At 37.5% G+C, this 19,457-nt stretch overlaps 1 protein-coding gene across 6 annotated transcripts in view; it reads left to right on the top strand.

The window, feature by feature from the left end:
• MKLN1 (muskelin 1) overlaps positions 1 to 19,457 on the top strand; it is a 313,020-nt gene that overhangs the window by 189,710 nt on the left and 103,853 nt on the right. For 4 of the 6 annotated variants that reach the window (XM_032401559.1, XM_032401557.1, XM_032401558.1 and 1 more), the window contains one exon: positions 4,152 to 4,221. Coding sequence is in view for 4 of the 6 variants with exons in the window: in XM_032401557.1 (XP_032257448.1) it covers positions 4,152 to 4,221 (70 nt within the window). In the remaining 2 variants the exon portion in view is untranslated. Of the gene's footprint in view, positions 1 to 4,151; positions 4,222 to 16,357; positions 16,537 to 16,636; positions 16,682 to 19,457 lie in introns of those variants that run through there. The other 2 variants (XM_032401556.1, XM_032401560.1) reach the window with 2 other exon arrangements.

Raw genomic sequence — 19,457 nt, 5'->3', positions numbered from 1 at the left:
GTGGTTTTAAGAGTTCTGATTCTAGTGTCTGTCAGCTGCTGAGCTCAGGAGAGGTATCTAGTAGTTGACCTAGTGTTGGGACTGGAGATTATTAGGATTATCTTCGAGCATCCATCTATCCAAATCCCCTCAGGCTAACCTCACTTTATTTCTGGTTTGTACTTTAGTTCTCCTTTGTTTATTTAAAAAAGATTTTTTTAAGTAATCTCTACACCCATCGTGGGGCTCAAACTCACAACCCCAAGATCAAGTTGCATGCTCCACCGAATGAGCCAGCCAGGCGCCCCATTTCTCATTTATTTTTATTTTAACTTAGTATAAGCTTTAAGTTATAGGTAATAAGTACGAGTAATGTATCTTATGCTTTGATGGATCTACTTTATTTTTTTTTAAGATTTTATTTATTTATTTGACAGAGAGAGACACAGCGAGAAAGGGAACACAAGCAGGGGGAGTGGGAGAGGGAGAAGCAGGCTTCCCACAGAGCAGGGAGCCTGATGCGGGGCTTGATCCCAGGACCCTGAGATCATGACCTGAGTTGAAGGCAGACGCTTAACGACTGAGCCACCCAGGCGCCCCTGATGGATCTACTTTAATTTTTTCTTTGTATTGCTGCCTATTTATTTGTTCATACCATTATCAAATATTTATTAAGCATTTTGTGTGTAGCATCATTTAGCCTTGGAGTTAGGCATATGAGGATGAATACCACCCAACCCCTATTTTCTCAGAAACATTTTATGTAGTCTTTCACTTCTTTTCTTAAAATATTTTCACTTGGCATACACACTTCTGGGTTTCTCTTTTCTTCATCTTTGTCCATTTTTAGTCTCCTTTGCTCAACCTTTCTCATCTAGACCCCCAAAATGATGGACCCCCAGAGCTTAATGAGACCTTTGCTTTCTCTAGCTCCATTTCATTCCTTAGGTCATCCCATTCAGTGTCAGGCTTTAAATATTTTAGCTATGATGTACTGATGTCCCTAAAGACACATGTATTTATTTATTTATTTATTTATTTTAAAGATTTTATTTATTTGACAGAGAGAGACACACACACACACACACAGCGAGAGAGGGAACACAAGCAGGGGGAGTGGGAGAGGGAGAAGCAGGCTCCCCACTCAGCAGGGAGCCCAATGTGGGGCTCGATCCCAGGACCCTGGGATCATGACCTGAGCCAAAGGCAGACACTTAACGACCGAGCCACCCAGGCGCCCCAAGACACATGTATTTTTTTTTTTTTTTAAAGATTTTATTTATTTATTTGAGAGAGAGAGAATGAGAGACAGAGAGCACGAGAGGGAGGAGGGTCAGAGGGAGAAGCAGACTCCCTGCCGAGCAGAGAGCCTGATGCGGGACTCGGGTCCTGGGACTCCAGGATCATGACCTGAGCCAAAGGCAGTCGCTCAACCAACTGAGCCACCCAGGCGCCCAAGACACATGTATTTTTCAGTCCTGGCATTTCCCCTGAATTTTAGCTTCAGATATCCAAACTGCTGAATCTCCAAAAGGCTGTTTTTTGTTTTTTTTTTTCTAAATATTTTATTTATTTGACAGAGAGAGACACAGCGAGAGAGGGAACACAAGCAGGGGGAGTGGGAGAGGGAGAAGCAGGCTTCCCGCCGAGCAGGGAGCCCGATGTGGGGCTCGATCCCAGGACTCTGGGATCATGACCCGAGCCGAAGGCAGACGCTTAACGACTGAGCCACCCAGGCGCCCCCAAAAGGCTGTTTTAATAGGCAGTTCAGAATTCACAAGACCACAACATATTGCAACTGTTTGCTCCCTTGACTTTGCATTTAGTGGTCCGTCTGCTCACTTTTCACATTATGACTGGGTAGCTCCTTCATGTCATTCATTAACATGAATGATTTTTGTGGTCCCACTTTATCAGATTTTCTTTCATGCTTTATAACATTCATATCAAAGTGATTTTTTAAAAATCCTAGTTTTTTAGCTTTAACTTTGATCTATAGTATTTTTTCATGTAGGGTTGTCTTCATTTTGTGTTTTGTAATTCATTCTTAAAACACTGTTTTGGGGCACCTGGGTGGCTCCGTTGGTTGAGCGTCCAACTCTTTGGCTTACATCATGATCTCAGGGTTGTGAGGTTGAGCCCTGTGTCGGGTTCCGTTGCTCAGCACAGAGTCTGCTTGAGATTTTCTCTCCTTCTCCCTCTACCCCTTCCCCTGGTTATGCTCAATCAATCAGTCAATCAATAAAATCTTTAAGAAAGAAAGCCACCTTTTTTACTGATTATGAAAGTAATATGTGTTAATTTTAGAAAGCTAGAAAAGTACAAAAAAGGAAAAAAGTCCATGTAATCTCATCACTGAAAGTGGCATTGACAATTTGGTATATGCTTTGTCTTTCTCTCCGTGTATGAATATTATTACTTACAACACTTGATTCATCATGTATCTACTATAAACTACTTTTTCTCTTCAGTTACTGTGTAGTGAACATTTTCCAATGACATTAAAGTTAGCTTGTAGAACATGAGTACATGGTATTCTGTAACACAAGTATGTAATAATTTGTCTAATTCCTGATTGTAATACAATTAGGTTGCTTACAGTTTGCTATTATAAACTGTGCTGTGATGAATGTGGATTATTTACATCCCCTGGATTATTTTTTAGGTAAGTTCCAAGAAGTGGAAATAATTCTTAGGCTGTATAGTGTAGTAATTAAGAACATTGGCTTTGGAGTCAGACTGCCTCAGGTTAAAATCCTGACTTCTTAGGTGTATGTATATTTAGGCAAATTAATGTATCTCTCTCATTTCTTAATCTGTACATTGAAGAAAATAATAGTTTGGCACTTCTTAGGTGTATGTATATTTAGGCAAACTAATTTATCTCTCTCATTTCTTAATCTATGCTCCAGGCTTATCTTCTGAATTACCTGCTCCAATTCTAGAACCAGCCATTACCCTGAGAGTCCCTGTTTTCTTTTATTGGGGAATGCTAGGTAGAAACCAAGACCTGGGTGCTGAGTGTGCTCACTGCTACTGGGGTGTCACTACTTCTAGTCCCTCTTGGTGAACAGAGCTAGCAAATAATATTTGTGTGTTGTTTGTGCATGCATGCACATACATACCTATAATTATTTTCATATCTATCTGTGTCCATATTAAACTAAACATGAGTTCAAGTGATGTCCAGTACCACAGGGTTCATTCTAACCTTCCTCCCTTTGCTTTTCTATAACTTTCCACTCCAAAGTGAGAAGCTTGATTCCACCATCTACCATCTATTTACTTAATTGTTCAACCCCAGTATTCGTGTAAACTGATTCAGAATTAACCCATATCTCTGTGAAAAACAACTTTATCAAATACAGTACAGTTTTTATGCATGGGTCCATTTTTCTCTAGCCTTATGGTTTCCAGCGAAAGCACCATCTTCCAAAGTTACTTATATCACTTCCTTTTTTCACCCACGGTTCTGTTTTTGACCTTGTGCTTTAAAGACTTCTTAATTTAGGGGTCCCTGGGTGGCACAGTCTGTTAAGCATCTGACTCTTGGTTTAGGCTTAGATCAGGATCTCTCAGTGTCATGAGATTGAGCCCTGTGTCAGGCTCCATGCTCAGTGTGGAGTTTGCTAAAGTTTCTCTCTCCCTCTCCCTCTGTCCCTCCTCTCACTCATATTCTTTCTTTCTCTCAAATAAATAATCTTAAAAAAAAAATTTCTTAATCTAAAAGATTGGTTGTATGCATATACATATATGTACATGATATTGCATATAATATATATAACACACATATATGTAATATATGTAACAATATAATTGTATGCAATATAATAACATACCTAATGTGTAAATAGTATTTTATTTATTCTTAGGTATTTTATTTTCTTTTTTTATCTTAAATTTCTAAACATATCTGTTCACTTTGTCACTCGGGTATGAAGTAGAAGTATTTTTCTTGCTTTTCTCCATTGTTTGAAATGCTACCTTTATCGTATTTTTTTAAATCTTATATATCCTAGAACTTTTCTGTTTCTTACTCTGTTTTGTTGTTTCTTTTTGTTCAAGTTACAGACATTATATAACTTTATGATAATTTCAGCATCTGATAGATTATTCCTCTTTTTGCATATTCATATTCACTTATTTTAATTATTTGTATAATTTTATTTCAGGAACATTTTAGTGGATAAACCAAATGACCAATCTTCAAGGTGGTCTTCAGAGAGCAACTATCCTCCCCAGGTAAGATTGTAGGTCCTGATACCATTTAGAAGTCAAAATTTTAATAGGCATTTAATTGACATGAGTTATCTGGACTCCATTAATACCTTACTCAGTCTTTGAAATTGTGAGATAGACCTTTATTTCCTTTTTTTTGTTTGTTTAAATGTTGGAAGAATTTTTATTTCATAGGCAAATGCAGTGTGGAGTTTGATGAAGCATAGACTTTTTTACTTCTGTCTACTGGAGCATTTGTTTATTTAAAGATTTTATTTATTTTGGGGGGGCACATGAGCAGAGGGAGAGGGAGAAAGAGAATCTAAAGCAGATTCCGCGCTGAGCATGGGAGCCCAACGCAGGGTTCAATCTCACAACCCTGAGATCATGACCTGAGATCATTCAAGAATCGGGTGCTTAATTGACTGAACCACCCAGGTGCCCCTGTCTACTGGAGCATTTAAAATCTAATATTTATTTTTTCTACATTACTAATGATGCAAGATTAAGTTTCTTGATACCTTTTGAGGAAAATGTTAATGAAAAGAACCGGTTATGGTGCCGTTACTGTTTTGAGCAGTAACTGATCTGAGGGCTGATCTAAGCAGAGGTTGTGACTTCTATTGTACTTAAACTCGTCATTCGGTAAATGTTTAAGGAAATGTTAGTAAGTTGAACTTTGACTCAGTGACTCAATGACTGCCTTTTAGGGAAAATAAACTTAATATAGTTTGTTATTTTACTAAAGTGGTATATTTAGATGATGTCAAGACCATGAACTAAATTCTTTCCTTGACAAGTGGTGTCTGAGGTCATTTGAATTTAAAAATAGTCGTTCTTTCAGTTATATACTTTAAGCATTAAAACTTACTATGTCCATATCCTTGAGGGAATACATGCTCTGATAGGTAAAGTAGATGGGTAAGTAAAACTTATTTTTTTTTTTTTAAAGATTATTTATTTATTTATTTATTGAGAGAGAGAGAGAGAATGATAGAGAGCATGAGTAGGGAGGAGGGTCAGAGGGAGAAGCAGACTCCCTGCTGAGCAAGGAGCCCGATGTGGGACTCGATCCCGGGACTCCAGGATCATGACCTGAGCCGAAGGCAGTCGCCTAACCAACTGAGCCACCCAGGCGCCCAAAACTTATTTTTTTTATTCTAATGTAATTTTTGGAAGCCTAATCTCTATACTTATTTTTCCTTTTATATATATACAAGTGTATATATATATATGCATACCTTTGAGATCACCTGGTATCTAAATGTTCTATTGCAGGGGCGCCTGGGTGGCTCAGTCAGTTAAGCGTCTGATCTTGGTTTTGGCTCAGGTCATGATCTCAGGGTCTTAAGGTCAAGCCCCGAGTTGGGCTCTGTGCTCAGCAGGGAGTCTGCCTTTCTCTCTCTCTCCCTCTCCCTCTGCCTCTCTCGCAGCTCATGTGCATGTGTGCACATACTTGCTCTCAAATAAATAAATAAAATCTTTTTAAAAATAAATGTTCCATTGCAAAATATACATCCAAAGAATATATATTCATACTTTTTATATATGTATAAGGAATAATAAAATATCTATTTATTCATTAACTGTCTTTAGAAATATAAAATGTCCACGACCTTCTGAAGCTTCTTGTGCGCCCCATCTTCTATTTGTCCTCTAACTCAACCCCAGTAACTATAATTTCATGCTTTGTTAAGCATTTTCTTACCATATTATATATGTATATTTATACATATGCTATGATTTAAGTTTTATCTGGCTTTGACTTTGTATAAATCTAAATTGAATCACTCATTATAAATCTTGATCTGCTTTTCTTTTGCTTTACATTATGGTATTTATTAATGTTGCTGAGTATAATTATAGTTCCTTAATTTTCACTACTGTATAGTATTCCAGTGTATAAGTTTGCCAAAATGTACTTACCATTTTGCAGTTGATAGGCTTTTCAGTTTTTTATAGTTTTTTGCTATTATGACTAGGCTGCTATGAACAATTTTGTATGTTGTCTCCTGGTACACATGTACAAGATTTTCTTTAGGATATATGCCTTGGAGCTCAGTTGTTGGATCATAGGGTATGTGTATGTTCAGGTAATGCAAAACTGTTTTACAAAATGGCTGTATAATTTACTCTCACTGACAGCATATGAAAGTTATTGTGCATTGCATTCCCCCCATCACTTCTATGGCTGATTTTTAGGTTTTGCCAGTCTGTTAGATCTTTCATTATAATTCACTGTGCCTTTTTTTTTTAAGTTTTTTTTTTTTTTTTAATTTATTTGACAGAGAGCACAAGTAGGCAGAGCAGCAGGCAGAGGCAGAGGGAGAAGCAGGCTCCCTACTGAGCAGGGAGCCCAATGTGGGGCTCGATCCCAGGACCCCGGGATCAGTGACCTGAGCTGAAGGCAGCCGCTTAACCAACTGAGCCACCGAGGCGCCCCAACTCACTATGCTTTTAATTTGCATTTGCCTGTTTATATTCAAGCCTTTTTGCATATGTTGGTGGACTTACATTGTGTATGTTGTTGGTGCATGCCCCCCACCTACTACACCCTGAGGTTGAATACATTGTGGTTTTTTTTTTTTAAGTTTTTTTTTTTTTTTGACAGAGAGAGAGAGCGAGAGAGGGAACACAAGCAGGGGGAGTGGGAGAGGGAGAAGCAGGCTTCCCGCTGAGCAGGGAGCCCGATGCGGGGCTTGATCCCAGGACCCTGGGATCATGACCTGAGCCGAAGGCAGACGCTTAACAACTGAGCCACCCAGGTGCCCCGAATACATTGTGTTTTTAATCATGTTTTTCTTACTCACTTTTTCATTTTACTTAAATTGAGCCCTCAAATTTGGTGTGTGTTTGTTTTTACTCAGTTTTTGTTTTACCAATGAATTATATATAATTTTTTTATTATTACTGAAACTGTGGTAACCTCTTTACTGTGAAATTTTCTTTATTTGTTGTGGAACAGTATTTTGAAGGCAGTATATAATTATGGGAATTGTCTATATTTCTCCATATTTGTTTTTAGTGATTCTGAGTTCCACTCCCCCCCCGCCACGACCATATGGTAATTGTAAGAATTTGGTGCATATACTAGCTACTTTACTGCCCTAAAACTGTGACAAGTATTTCTATTTATAATGTGTTTCAGTTTTATAGATAGTTGATTCTGTTATTCACAATAGTTATGTCATAAAGTTGCCATGAACACTGCACTAGTGAATACTGAGCCATTGCTCCTAGGGGAAATACAGGGTTAGATTCCTCTGTGTCTTTGGTCATAACATTTTTGTCTACTGATCAGTACATAACCTTACTTTATGTGTGTTTCTGTTTATAGGCACTGTATTTGATATATATTTTGTTTATTCATTAACATTGAACTTACAGCCGTAGCACTATAACTCATGCCTGAATGAAGCTTGAAATAAGAGTCCAGAGAGAATGGATCACAATATGAGTGAGTCTTGCCATGGGGAGCCCAGAGAGTTTTCACAGTCTTTCTCAGGATCTGCCTGATGACATGTGGCAGACTCTTGAGGAAACTAAGGTTTTGACTCAGATTTAGCCAGAGAAAAATGAACATGTTCTAAGAGACTTCCCACATATGTCTTTGTGTAGGTCCTGCGAACTCAGAAATGCTTCATGTAGAGGTGGCACCCCCGGACTCACGTTTCACTAGCTCTAGGTGCTCCCTTTGCTGCAGGAGTGCAGTGGCCTCTTCATTAGAACTTTTCAAGCCATGTGGGCACTGAAGGAGGGATTGACATTCCCCTGGGGCCCAGGGAACTTCTTTGAAATTCTTTTGTCAAGGGGGCATCACTGCCCCAGCCTGACACATATTTCCTCTGTAAGGCACATCACAGCCTTCTTGTGGTTAAAAACACTAGACATCACTTCAGCACTCTGCTTGGGGATCATTTTAGACAGCAAGATCACCAACAGAAAGCACAAAAGTATTAAAGATGTGGCACTACATAGATGGTGAAAAGGACATTTGTTTATAGTATAATAGAGTTAAACCAAGAAGGCAGAGTGTCCCTTGGTCAACTCAGATTTTTTTGCCACTCTGCACATGCACATGTCTGGGAATGACTATAGAAGTGCTGCAAGTATTGATTTTGGTGCTGAAAATAAATTTTAGTGAGTAGGCGAATTCACAAATAAGGAATCCACAAATAATGAGAAGTGACTGTATGGTAACTAATAATTCATTTATCGTGTCTTGAACAGATCTGAGAATCAGAAAAAAAAAGAGGATACTGAAAAACTGAAATCATTGTGATAAAATTTTAGGTCTTGGAGGGTCTTTCCTAGAATCTACTTTGGTTATAATGATACTCTATTTGGTTATTTCCTCAGGTTTCAGCACCTGGACGTAACTTTGTGTGTACGGATCAGAGCTATAAAAGATAGGCATATTAATGGCCATCTGACATAAGGATCATGAAGGAAAAGATAGAAAAATCTAAGTAACAAATAGAAAAACAAAAGTGTAACATTTAGGAGGTATTTATTGGAAAAATGGATTAATACTCTATATTTAGTGTGTATATTTCAGTAGATATTGCATACCTTCCTTAATGTTACTTACTGGAAAAATAAAGTAATAATGGTTTTCATTCTTGTCCTCATTTCTCTACCCATTGAAATTTTGCCAAAAAGGACCCAATTAAACTTTTTACCTTTTATTCTAAAATTTTGTTACTAGGCTAATCATTATGCAATTCTATTGGAGATGATTCTGATTGGAGCTTTTATTCTAATTCTGATGAAGTTGATTGTAAAAGCCTTGTGTGGTATGTGATTTTAACATTGTCCTCATTATGATAGGTCCCTCTGTATTATTTTGCTTTTGCTGTATAACAGATCACAAATTTAGTTGCAAGCTGCTTACTAGCTTACAGTTGCACAGGATTAAGTCCAGCGTGGTGGTGTGGGGCTCTTTGCTCAGGGTATCACAAGGCTGAAATCCAGGTATTGGCTGAGTTCTCATCTGCTGGCTCTGGAGAAAAATGAGCTTTGCTGTTGTCAGAATTCAGTTTCTTGTGGTTATAGGACTGGAGTCCTCATTTTCTTGCTGGCTGTCAGCTAAGAGCTATTCTTAGTTCCTAGACCCTGCCCACATTCCTTGCCACATGGCCCCCTTCATTTTCAAGTGAGCAATCATGCATCGATTCCCTCTTGTGCTTTGAATTTCTGACTTCTTGTCCCTGATCTCTAGACTAAGAGTTAAAAGACTCATGATTAGGTCAGGCCCACCCAGATAATCTCTGTTTTAATTAAAATGAACTGATTTGGAACCTTAATTATATCTATCATAATTCCTTCATAGCAGCACCTGGATTAGTGTTTGACTGACTGGGAGAAGGTTTGGTACACCAGGGACTAGAAATTATGCCTGCAGTACGTTCTCACCTTTTGTCTGTAGCTCTCATTCATTCAGTTCAATATGTACAAATTTAGTGGCTGCTGTTTGTCAGATTCTCTTGTAGGTGTTTGAGGAAAATCAGTGAGGTATAAGCAGGACACAATCATATTTCTACCCTCATAGAGCTTATTTTTTGAGGAGAGAGACAATACACAAAATAAATAATGTATTAAGAGGTGAAAAGTGCTATTGCAATAATCCTGGCAAGAGATTTTGGAAGCTTTTGACTGGGTGGTGGTTGCCCAAGTGAGGAAAACTGACTATGAAAGCACTTTGAAAAATGTAAGATCATATGTATACATTTTTAAGCCTTTTGCTAACACATAAGCAAATACAAAAGATGAATACTGCCTCTCTTTTCTCTTCTGACTGGGTACTATTTTTGACAAGGAAGAAAAGGTAGGGGAGCTTCTTGTTTTTATATTCTCTCATGTTTTATATGCCTTCTGTCTCTATCACATATTGTAAGTAATCTGCCATTGACTCTATGGAAACTAGGGTCAGAGAGAGTTCACCTTTCTAGAATTGTGTTTCTTCATACATAAAAATAAGGTTTTAGGGTTATCATGTACTCTGAAGTGTTTTATTTCTGGATTTCTAAATTTTGTATTTTGTATTATCTGGAAGTCTTTTTCTGAAGGTGGTGGGTAAATGGAAGTATTACTCTATTACTAGTTAACATCAAATCTCTTTTTTTTTTTTTTTTTTGATAGAAATACTTGTTTTGTATCTATCATAGAATCACGGGACTCCTTTCATTCTACTTTGTGTTGTGTTTAGTTGTTAGTGTGTTTTCCTCATTAGATTGTAAGATCCTTGAAAAAGTAGCATTCTGTTTTACTAATTTCTGTATTTCCCTTTCAGTGGTGTCATGGCAAAGCTGGGAATTCTGTGTTTGCTGTGACTAAAAAAAAAAAACAAAACCACAAGTATTATGTAGAAAATCAATGTGGTTAGGAATTAGATTCCAGTCTAATTCAAATGTTTGAGTCTTTGTGCAGTGTCCAACAGGCAGGCACACATATCACATTAGTAAGTAATTATATTTATCTAGGAATGAAGTACAAATATTTTTCTTTTAATTTATGTCTATTTTTTCAAATGGCTACTAAGTTGTCAGTACATAAATCCTTATTAGTTGTTTGGACCTAACTACTTAATAAATGGAACTGTTAATATTTATTTTGGCCTTGGATGCTATATTATCTATTGCTGTGTAATTAACTACCCCAAACTTAGCAGTTAAAAACAGGCATTTATTATTTCACATTGTTACTGAGGGTCAGGGATCTAAGAGTGGCTTAGCTGGGTGGTTCTAGCTCAGGGTCTCTTTGAGGTTGCAGTCAAGGGGTCAGCCAGACTGCAGTTATCTCAAGGCTTGCCTGGGATTGGAGGAGTCACTTTCTTGGTTCTCCAGCTTGTAGATTGCATTATCATGGGATTTCTCAGCCTCCATAATTATGTGAGCCCATTTCCATAATAAATCTCTTATATATCTTTCTATATATCCTATTTCTCTTCTGTTTCTCTGGAGAACCCTAATATACCCAACTGTCTTCAACTTTCATGGTTCCCCAACTTTACTTTCCTACTGCTGCTGTTGCGTCCGCTCTATGAGTGCACTTAGCCCCATACTGAAGGCTTTGGAGCGAGGACCTACTTCACAGCTTTTTGGCTCCCCTTCTTTCTGTGAGCATGCCCTTCCCAACAGAATTTGCCTCTGTGCACTCAGGTATTCTGTACCTTCATATATTTCTTTTTCATATCATATCAAGGTTTTATAGTTTTTTTCTTTTTCAACCAATAGATTGTTTAAAATGTCTAGCTTATATAAGAGACACTTCAAAGAATAATAACACTCATTGCTGCAGGGATTTGGGAAGAAGGGTACCTATACATTGTGAAATCTGAATTTGAAAATCTGAATTATTACAGTCTTTTTGAATAATATCTGGCAAGGGCCATTGATAGGGAGAGTACATTTGTCCTACTCAGTCCTTCCCAGGACTCTGCCTCTTAGAATAAAAGGGTAAGTATGTTAGATGTATACAAGTTTTGAATACAGCAATTCTTGAGTAATGTAATTCTGGGGAGAAAAAGAATACTCATCTATAGGGGAATGCTAGAATACATTTTTCATGGGATGTTGTTAACCATTAAATAAAATGAACTGGCTTTATACCAGTTAACTTGGAGGGATTTCCACCATAAAATGAGAAAAGCATGATGCAGAGAAGCATAATAAGATCCTACTCTTGTTTACCTGAATAACGACTCTCTTTCACCAGTATGTATATATGTATGTATGTGTATATGTGGTTATGTATGTATATTTGTATGTGATGCAGTGAGCCCAGATAAAGATATGAAAGGATACACGTCTAAGTGTTAGCATTGGTGAGAAGAAGAGATGAGGGACGAAAAAGAGAAACAAAACAATTACTTACAGAGTTAATGCCCATTAAACAGCATATATAATATTCCATTACGTAAAGAATGTGTCTGTGTGAGTGTGTGCCTAGAGTGTTAAACTGAATTATTACCAAAATGGTGGTGGTGGTTATATCAGGATGGTGGGTTTTTAATTTCTTTTATATTTCATTCTTATACTTCTAAAATCTGTTTTTAAGTTTAAATTAAAGCTATTTTCATTGTGGTAGACCACACATATTTTGAGACCTAATGAGAAAACATAGCTTTTAATTTGGAATCATCTGTGCTGGTAGGAAGTAAATATAGCATGAATGAAAACCCCATAAATACTTTAAGATTGTAATTGCACCCTGTTCCCCCATCAGAACGTTTTATTGGAGTTACTGATACTGCCATGGAAAATCTGTTTTTCAAGGTGACTGGCAAATATACTAGCATTGGATAAAATGTATGTTTAGTAATACATGTCTTGATAATTGCTTTAAGAAAGATTAGATCATAACTCTTCTACTAAAATTATAAGCTCCTTCTGAGGTAATTTAAGTAAAAGTATGATTTTAGGTAATATCCTTTGCTTTCTGGGGCCAGAGAAGTCAGTTAAAATTGTTTAACAAAAAACAAGCATTCTAATTTAAGCAGGTCAGAGAAACTTTAGTGATTATTTAATACAGTTGGGGTGTGTGTGGTGGGTGGGTGTATGCTTTTGTTTTTGTAGTATATTCAGGTTATTCTTTGAATCATAACAAGAATATTATGGGAATAAGTACAAAGTGAGGAAGGAAATATAAGAAAATATATGCATTTCAGTATAATTTCTAGTATACAACTAGGATACCAGTAAATTTATTAAGTGTCTTAATGGTATTTTGTCCAAATTTGTAAAAGGAGCATTGTTTATATTGTATAATACATTTTTAATTAATATAATTTACCTGGACATTAAGTGTACAGTATTCATTTTGAAAAATGCACACATAAATATAATTCACACCTCTATCAGGATATAAAATGTTTCTATCTCCTCAGAAGGATCCTTTCTGTCTCTCACCAGTGAATCCCTATCTCTCCCACCCTCCACCCAGAGGCAATCACTGTTTAGACTCTTTTGGCATAGGTTAGTTATTGCCAATTTTAAAATTTAATATAAACTGAGACATAGAGTATATATATGTGCATATATATACTCTTATACATGGCTTTTTATGCTCAGAATGTTTTTCATGTTTATCCATGTTTTTGCTTGCATCAGTATTACATTCTTTTCATTATAGAATACCATTCTGTTCTATGGATGTACCATAATCTTTTTTTTTTTTTTAAGATTTATTTATTTTTGAGAGAGAGAGAGAGAGAGAGAGAGTGAGAGTGGGGGAGGGGCAGAAGGAGAGAGAATATCCAGGCAGCCTCCTGCTGAACATGGAGCCTAACATGGGGCTTAATCTCACAACCATGAGATCATGACCTAAGCTGAAACCAAGAGTCAGATGCTCAACCGACTGAGCCACCCAGGCAACCTATACCATAATTTGTTTACCCATCCTTCTGTTTATGAACATTTCCATTGTTTCAGTTTTTGGTGATTATAAATAAAGCTTGTGTATGCATTCTTTTTGAAGATTTTACAACTAATAAAGTATTTTTTATTCTTTTGGATATATATCTAGAGGTAGAATTACTACATTGTAAGGTAGGGATATATTATTTTCTATGAAATTATCAGACTCCCAGTTGCTTCACAGCCTCACCAACATTTGGCATTGACACACATTTTAATTTTAGTGATTATTGTTGGTGTGAAGTGGTTTTAATTTATAATTCTTTGATGACTAATGATTTAAGAACTTTTTTCCATTTGCTTATTGGCTATTCATTTATCTTTTTTGTGAATTCTTTACTCTTTAAAAAATGGAGCTGTTTACTTTTTTTATTACTGAGTTGTAGGAATTGCTTATGTTTTCTGGATATAAATTCTTAGTTATGTATTACAAATATTTTCTCTAAGTCTGTGGCTTGCTTATTCATTTTTTTAAAGATTTATTTTAGAGAGAGAGAGAGCATGTGCATGAGAGCGCAAGTGAGGGGAGGGGTCGAGGGAGAGAGAATATTCAAGCAGACTTCTGCTGAGCACGGAGCCCAACAACTGGGGCTTGATCTCAGGTACCATGAGATCATGATCTGAGCCAAAACCAAGAGTTGGACGCTTAACTGACTGAGCCACCCAGACGCCCCTTATTAATTTTCTTAATACTAACTTTTGTAACTTTTAAAATAGCTATTAAGTTATAATTGACATACAATAAACTTCACTTTTTAGTGTACAAGTTGAAAAATTTTAATCCATATACCCTCAAAAATACCACCACACTTAAAATATTAGACATATCTACTACCCCAGAAGTTTCTCATATCTCCTTTTAATTTGTCTCACCTACCTCCATCCCCATCTCTAGGCAACCACCAATCTGTGTTCTTTCACTATTGATTGATTTACATTTTCTAGGATTTTATGTAAATGGAGAAATATAGTATGTATTTCTTCTGTCTGATTTCATTCAAAGATATCTTGAAATTCATCTGTATTGTTTGTGTCAATAATTCATCCATTTTTGTTGCCTAGCTGAATTCTCTTGTATCTTACATATCACTTTATTTATCCAATTACCTGTTGATGGACATTAGATTGTTTCTAGTTTTTGGCTATTACAAATAAAGATGCAATGAAAAGTAATGTTACAAGTGTTTGTGGTTCTAATTTGCATTGTAAAAATGATTAGTGATGTTGACCATCTTCTCATATGCCTGTTTTGCCTTCCCTAAATGTTCTTTGGTGAAGTGGCTATTCAAAGGTTTGTCCATTTTAAAATTTGGTTGTTTTCTTATTATTGAATCTTGAGGGTTTTTTTGAAGTTTTGTATATAAGTTCTTTATCAGATATTTGATTTGCAAATATTTTCTCATCTTCTGTATTACTCCCCCCTGGCTCCAACTTTCCTTCTCTCCTAATATTGGGGGGAATCTTTATTAAGTATGATGCTGGCTATGGATATTTTATAGATGTCCTCTATCAGTTGAGAAAGTTGCCCTTTTTGTATAGTTTTCTGAAGGTTTCTAATCCTGAATGGGTATTGATTTTGTTCTTGTTGCTCCACACCTTAAAACTCTTTTGTGTTTCTCTACTCCACCTGGAATAGAGTCCAGATTTCATAATATGGTCAGATGTTACAGCTCTTCTCCAGCAAGATGGGCAGTCTATTCCCCTAACTTATAAATCCTGACTGGCCTTGTGACTTGCTTTGACTACCAGGAAATTCTGTGAAAATGTTGTTGCAGCTTCTGAGCAAGGCCTCAAGAGGTTTTGTAGCTCTGCTCTCTCTTAGAACTCTGAGAGCACAGTGCTCTGAAGAAAGCCCACCTGACCTCCTTGAGCCTCCTCGAGAGGCTCAATCATCCCAGCAAAGTTCAGCTTCCTCACTTCCACCCCAACTAAGTCCACTTCTTCAGCCAGTCTACCAGATGATACAGCAACATGATTGAGTCCAGGAGCTACCACTGGAAGAACTGTCCATTGAACTCACAGAATCTTAAAACCTCATAAATCACTGTTGTTTTCAGACACTGAGGTGATTTATTACACAGCCTAAGACATACATAGATATGGATCTGGACTTCTCTAGTCTTATTTCCATGCCACCTGTTTCTTTGCCAGTCCTTTCGATTAGAGTAAATGATATTCCCAACTACCCTGTTACTTGAGTTAGAAGCTAAATCATCATCCTCGATACCTCCCCTCCCCTTCCTACATCCAACTATCACTAAATTCCATTTGTTCTGTCTCCAAAATATGTCAGAGCTGTCTAATCCTCTTCATCTCCATACCATTCTAGTCCAAATCTTCATCTCATCTCTTGCTTGAATTACTGTAACAACATATAACTGGTCTGTCAGTTCCTCTGATTTATTCTCCACAAAGCACAGTGTGTGTGTATGTGTTTAATGTTAATCAGATCTTGGCTTTCCATTGTGTTTAATAGATTCCATTGTGTTTATAATTCACACTCCTTATGATAGCATAGAATGCCCTGGTGATGGCCTACCTCTCAACACATACCATTTGACCTTGCTGGTTCTGTGTAGTAGGGTGAGTAGTGACCCCCCTGAAATGTGACCCCCCTGAAATGGAATCCCAAAATGTGACCTTAAGATCTTAGCAGATGTAATTACATTAAATATCTCAAGGTGAGATCATCCTGGATTAGTTTAGGCCCTAAATCCAATGAGGAGTATCTTTGTTCAACACAGAAAGATACCAGGAAGAAGGCCATGTGAACATGGAGGCAGATTGGAGTTACACTGCCACGAGCCAAGAACACCAGGAGCTACTAGATACTGGAAGAGGAAAAGAAGGATCCTCTCCTAGAGCTTTCAGAGGGAAATGGTCCTGCCAGCACCTTGATTTCAGGCTTCTGGGCTCCAGAACTGTGAGAGAATAAGTTTCTGTTGTTTTAAACCACCAAGTTTGTGCTAATTTGTTATGGCAGTTTGAGGAAACTAATAATACACTCTGTTTCATCCTTTAAGCATCCTTGAAGCACTTTCATTGCTAAACCCATCTAAAGCTCTAAAGTAAGTCCTGCTACCACTAGCTCCTCTGTCCCATTTTCTTCCTTTATATCACCCTCCCTATTCCTTATAAATTGTAATTATTTATATGATTAAAAAGGATTTTTAAAATCACCTCAGGTTGAAAAAATATCTCAAGACTGAAATTGTGAACAAGTTTTGAACAGTAAAATTTTCCTTTTTCATTGCTTGCTTAATTCTGTGGCTGAATTACAAACCATTGTGATAGTTCTTTGATTTTCTGTGTGTACCGCCCCCTTTTGGAAAAGAGATTGTGATGCATTATGTTTTATTTTAAAATTAATACATTGATACTTACCTATTTAAAATTCAAAGGTTGATATATAGTATCAAGGAGGAAGACCTTCCTCTGCACGGTGTTCCTTCTAGCTGGACCTAGAATCAAATTGCCATGAGACAGATTAACAGGAGAAAATCAAATTTAATAGGTGTACATATGGGGAGTCCAACGCAGACATGAAATTCCAAAGACAGTGAGGCAACACGAAGCTTACATGAGCGAAGGCAAGGGGTAGGTTCTAAGGATACAAAGGGGAGAAATAGGCAAGAAGGTGAAAGGAGATGTTTGGAAAAACAAGGTTTTGGAGTTCTGCAGTTAAGTTCCTTAGGTGAAGGGGAGCCTCTGTTAATAGCTCTTTTCCTGGTACAGGCTCTTTTTCCCAGCTTAGCAGTTGAGGGGGAGGCAGAGAGCTTTTCTTGCATCTGCTGGGTTTTGATTACTTTTAACTCAAAATAATCTTTATATCAAAGTGGCCCATCTTGGGGCAGCCTGCCCTTCACCCCCTATGATAAGTTCTAAAATAGTTTTTCTAAAATGTTGGGTTTTTTAAAAAATATATTGGTGTTTTTTGTTTTTTTTTTTTAAGATTTTATTTATTTATTTGATGGAGAGAGATAGCAAGAGCAGGAACACAAGCAGGGGGAGTGGGAGAGGGAGAAGCAAGCTTCCGGCCAAGCAGGGAGCCCGATGTCGGGCTTGATTTCAGGACCCTAGGATCATGACCTGAGCCTAAGGCAGATGCTTAATGACTGAGCCACCCAAGCACCTCTAAAATGTTGGTGCTTAATGAACTTTATTTTTTTTAGCTTTTATTGCTATATCTACAGCAGTTGTTTCTCCAAATTAAAAATAATGAAAACCTATTGAATTATGGGACAACACTGTTTAGTAGTAGCACTACTCAGCATTTATGCTCGAGTTGGAAAAATGAAAATTATAAAATTTATGAATAAAGTAAAAATGTGATTAAACATTAAAATTTTAAAAATATTTTATTGCGGGGCGCCTGGGTGGCTCAGTCGTTAAGCATCTGCCTTCGGCTCAGGTCATGATCCCAGGGTCCTGGGATCGAGCCCCGCGTCGGGCTCCCTGCTCCACGGGAAGCCTGCTTCTCCCTCTCCCATTCCCCCTGCTTGTATTCCCTCTGTCGCTGTGTCTCTCTCTGTCAAATAAATAAATAAAATCTTAAAAAAAAAAAAAAAAAATTTTATTGCATGAATGTATCAGACTAACTTAACTTGGGTTTTCCAAAACATTTAGTTTTTTCAGTTTTTCTTTTTTTTTTTTTTTAAAGAAGGCTCCACGCCCAACTTGGGGCTTGTAACTCCCGACCCTGAGATAAGAGTCACATGCTTACCAATTGAGCCAGCCAGGTGCCCTGAAAGTTAAAATTTTTCCCTGAGTTGTGTTTCTGTCAGACCATGTGTTTGCTTCAGATTAGAGAGTTTACATTTTACTTGTGTAACTTTTTTTTTTTTTTTTTTTAACCAGAGAGAATGCACATGAGCAGGGCAGGGAGAGGCAGAGGGAGAGGGAGAAGGAGAGAGAGAATCTTAAGCAGGCTCCACACTGAGTGTGGAGCCCGCCGCAGGGCTCCATCTCACAACCCCCAAGATCATGACCTGAACCAAAATCAAGAGTTGGACGCTCAACTGACTGAGCCACCCAGGTGGCCCCTTATGTAACTTTTTAATAACAAATTCTATTTGGTTATGAATAAAATTATATATATATGCAAGAAATACTTGGATTTAGGGGTATTATATATAGGGTGGTGCATGGTGTACAACAGATTGTATAAAAACCCATTTTTATTAGTTACAACATTGTACCTAACCAGTTGTCAGGGGAGGCTGACTTCTAAACTGAGACTTCAAAGGTTAACTAGAGAGGGGCGCCTGGGTGGCTCAGTCGTTAAGCATCTGCCTTCGGCTCAGGTCATGGTCCCGGGGTCCTGGGATCGAGCCCCGCATCGGGCTCCCTGCTTGGCGGGAGGCCTGCTTCTCCCTCTCCTACTCCCCCTGCTTGTGTTCCCTCTCTCGCTGTGTCTCTCTCTGTCAAATAAAATCTTTAAAAAAAAAAAAAGGGTAACTAGAGAAAGGAAGGAGAAGGGAGTATGGGTTAATGAGAAAGACAGAGATGTGAATACTCCCTTGCTTACCTGTGTAGTCTGTTCTCTAACATACAGTTGTATTCCTAAGAAACTTTGAATTCCCAAAAATCATGTTACTATGTAATACCTATTACTTTGATACGGATAAAAAGGATCAGTGACTAAAAAATAGCAATCTTAATTTTTCTATGGCAATTTTGATAATAAAGAAAAATTTTTTTAAGATTTTATTTATGTGAGAGAGAGAGAGCATGAGATGGGGGAGGGTCAGAGGGAGAAGCAGACTCCCTGCTGAGCAGGGAGCCCGATGCGGGACTTGATCCTGGGACTTGAGGATCATGACCTGAGCCGAAGGCAGTCGTCCA

The sequence above is a fragment of the Phoca vitulina genome, unplaced genomic scaffold (assembly GCF_004348235.1).
Source record: "Phoca vitulina isolate PV1807 unplaced genomic scaffold, GSC_HSeal_1.0 scaffold4, whole genome shotgun sequence".
Taxonomy (NCBI): Eukaryota; Metazoa; Chordata; class Mammalia; order Carnivora; family Phocidae; genus Phoca; species Phoca vitulina.
Note: the sequence above shows the minus strand (reverse complement) of the source record. Positions and strands in the feature narration are given on the sequence as shown.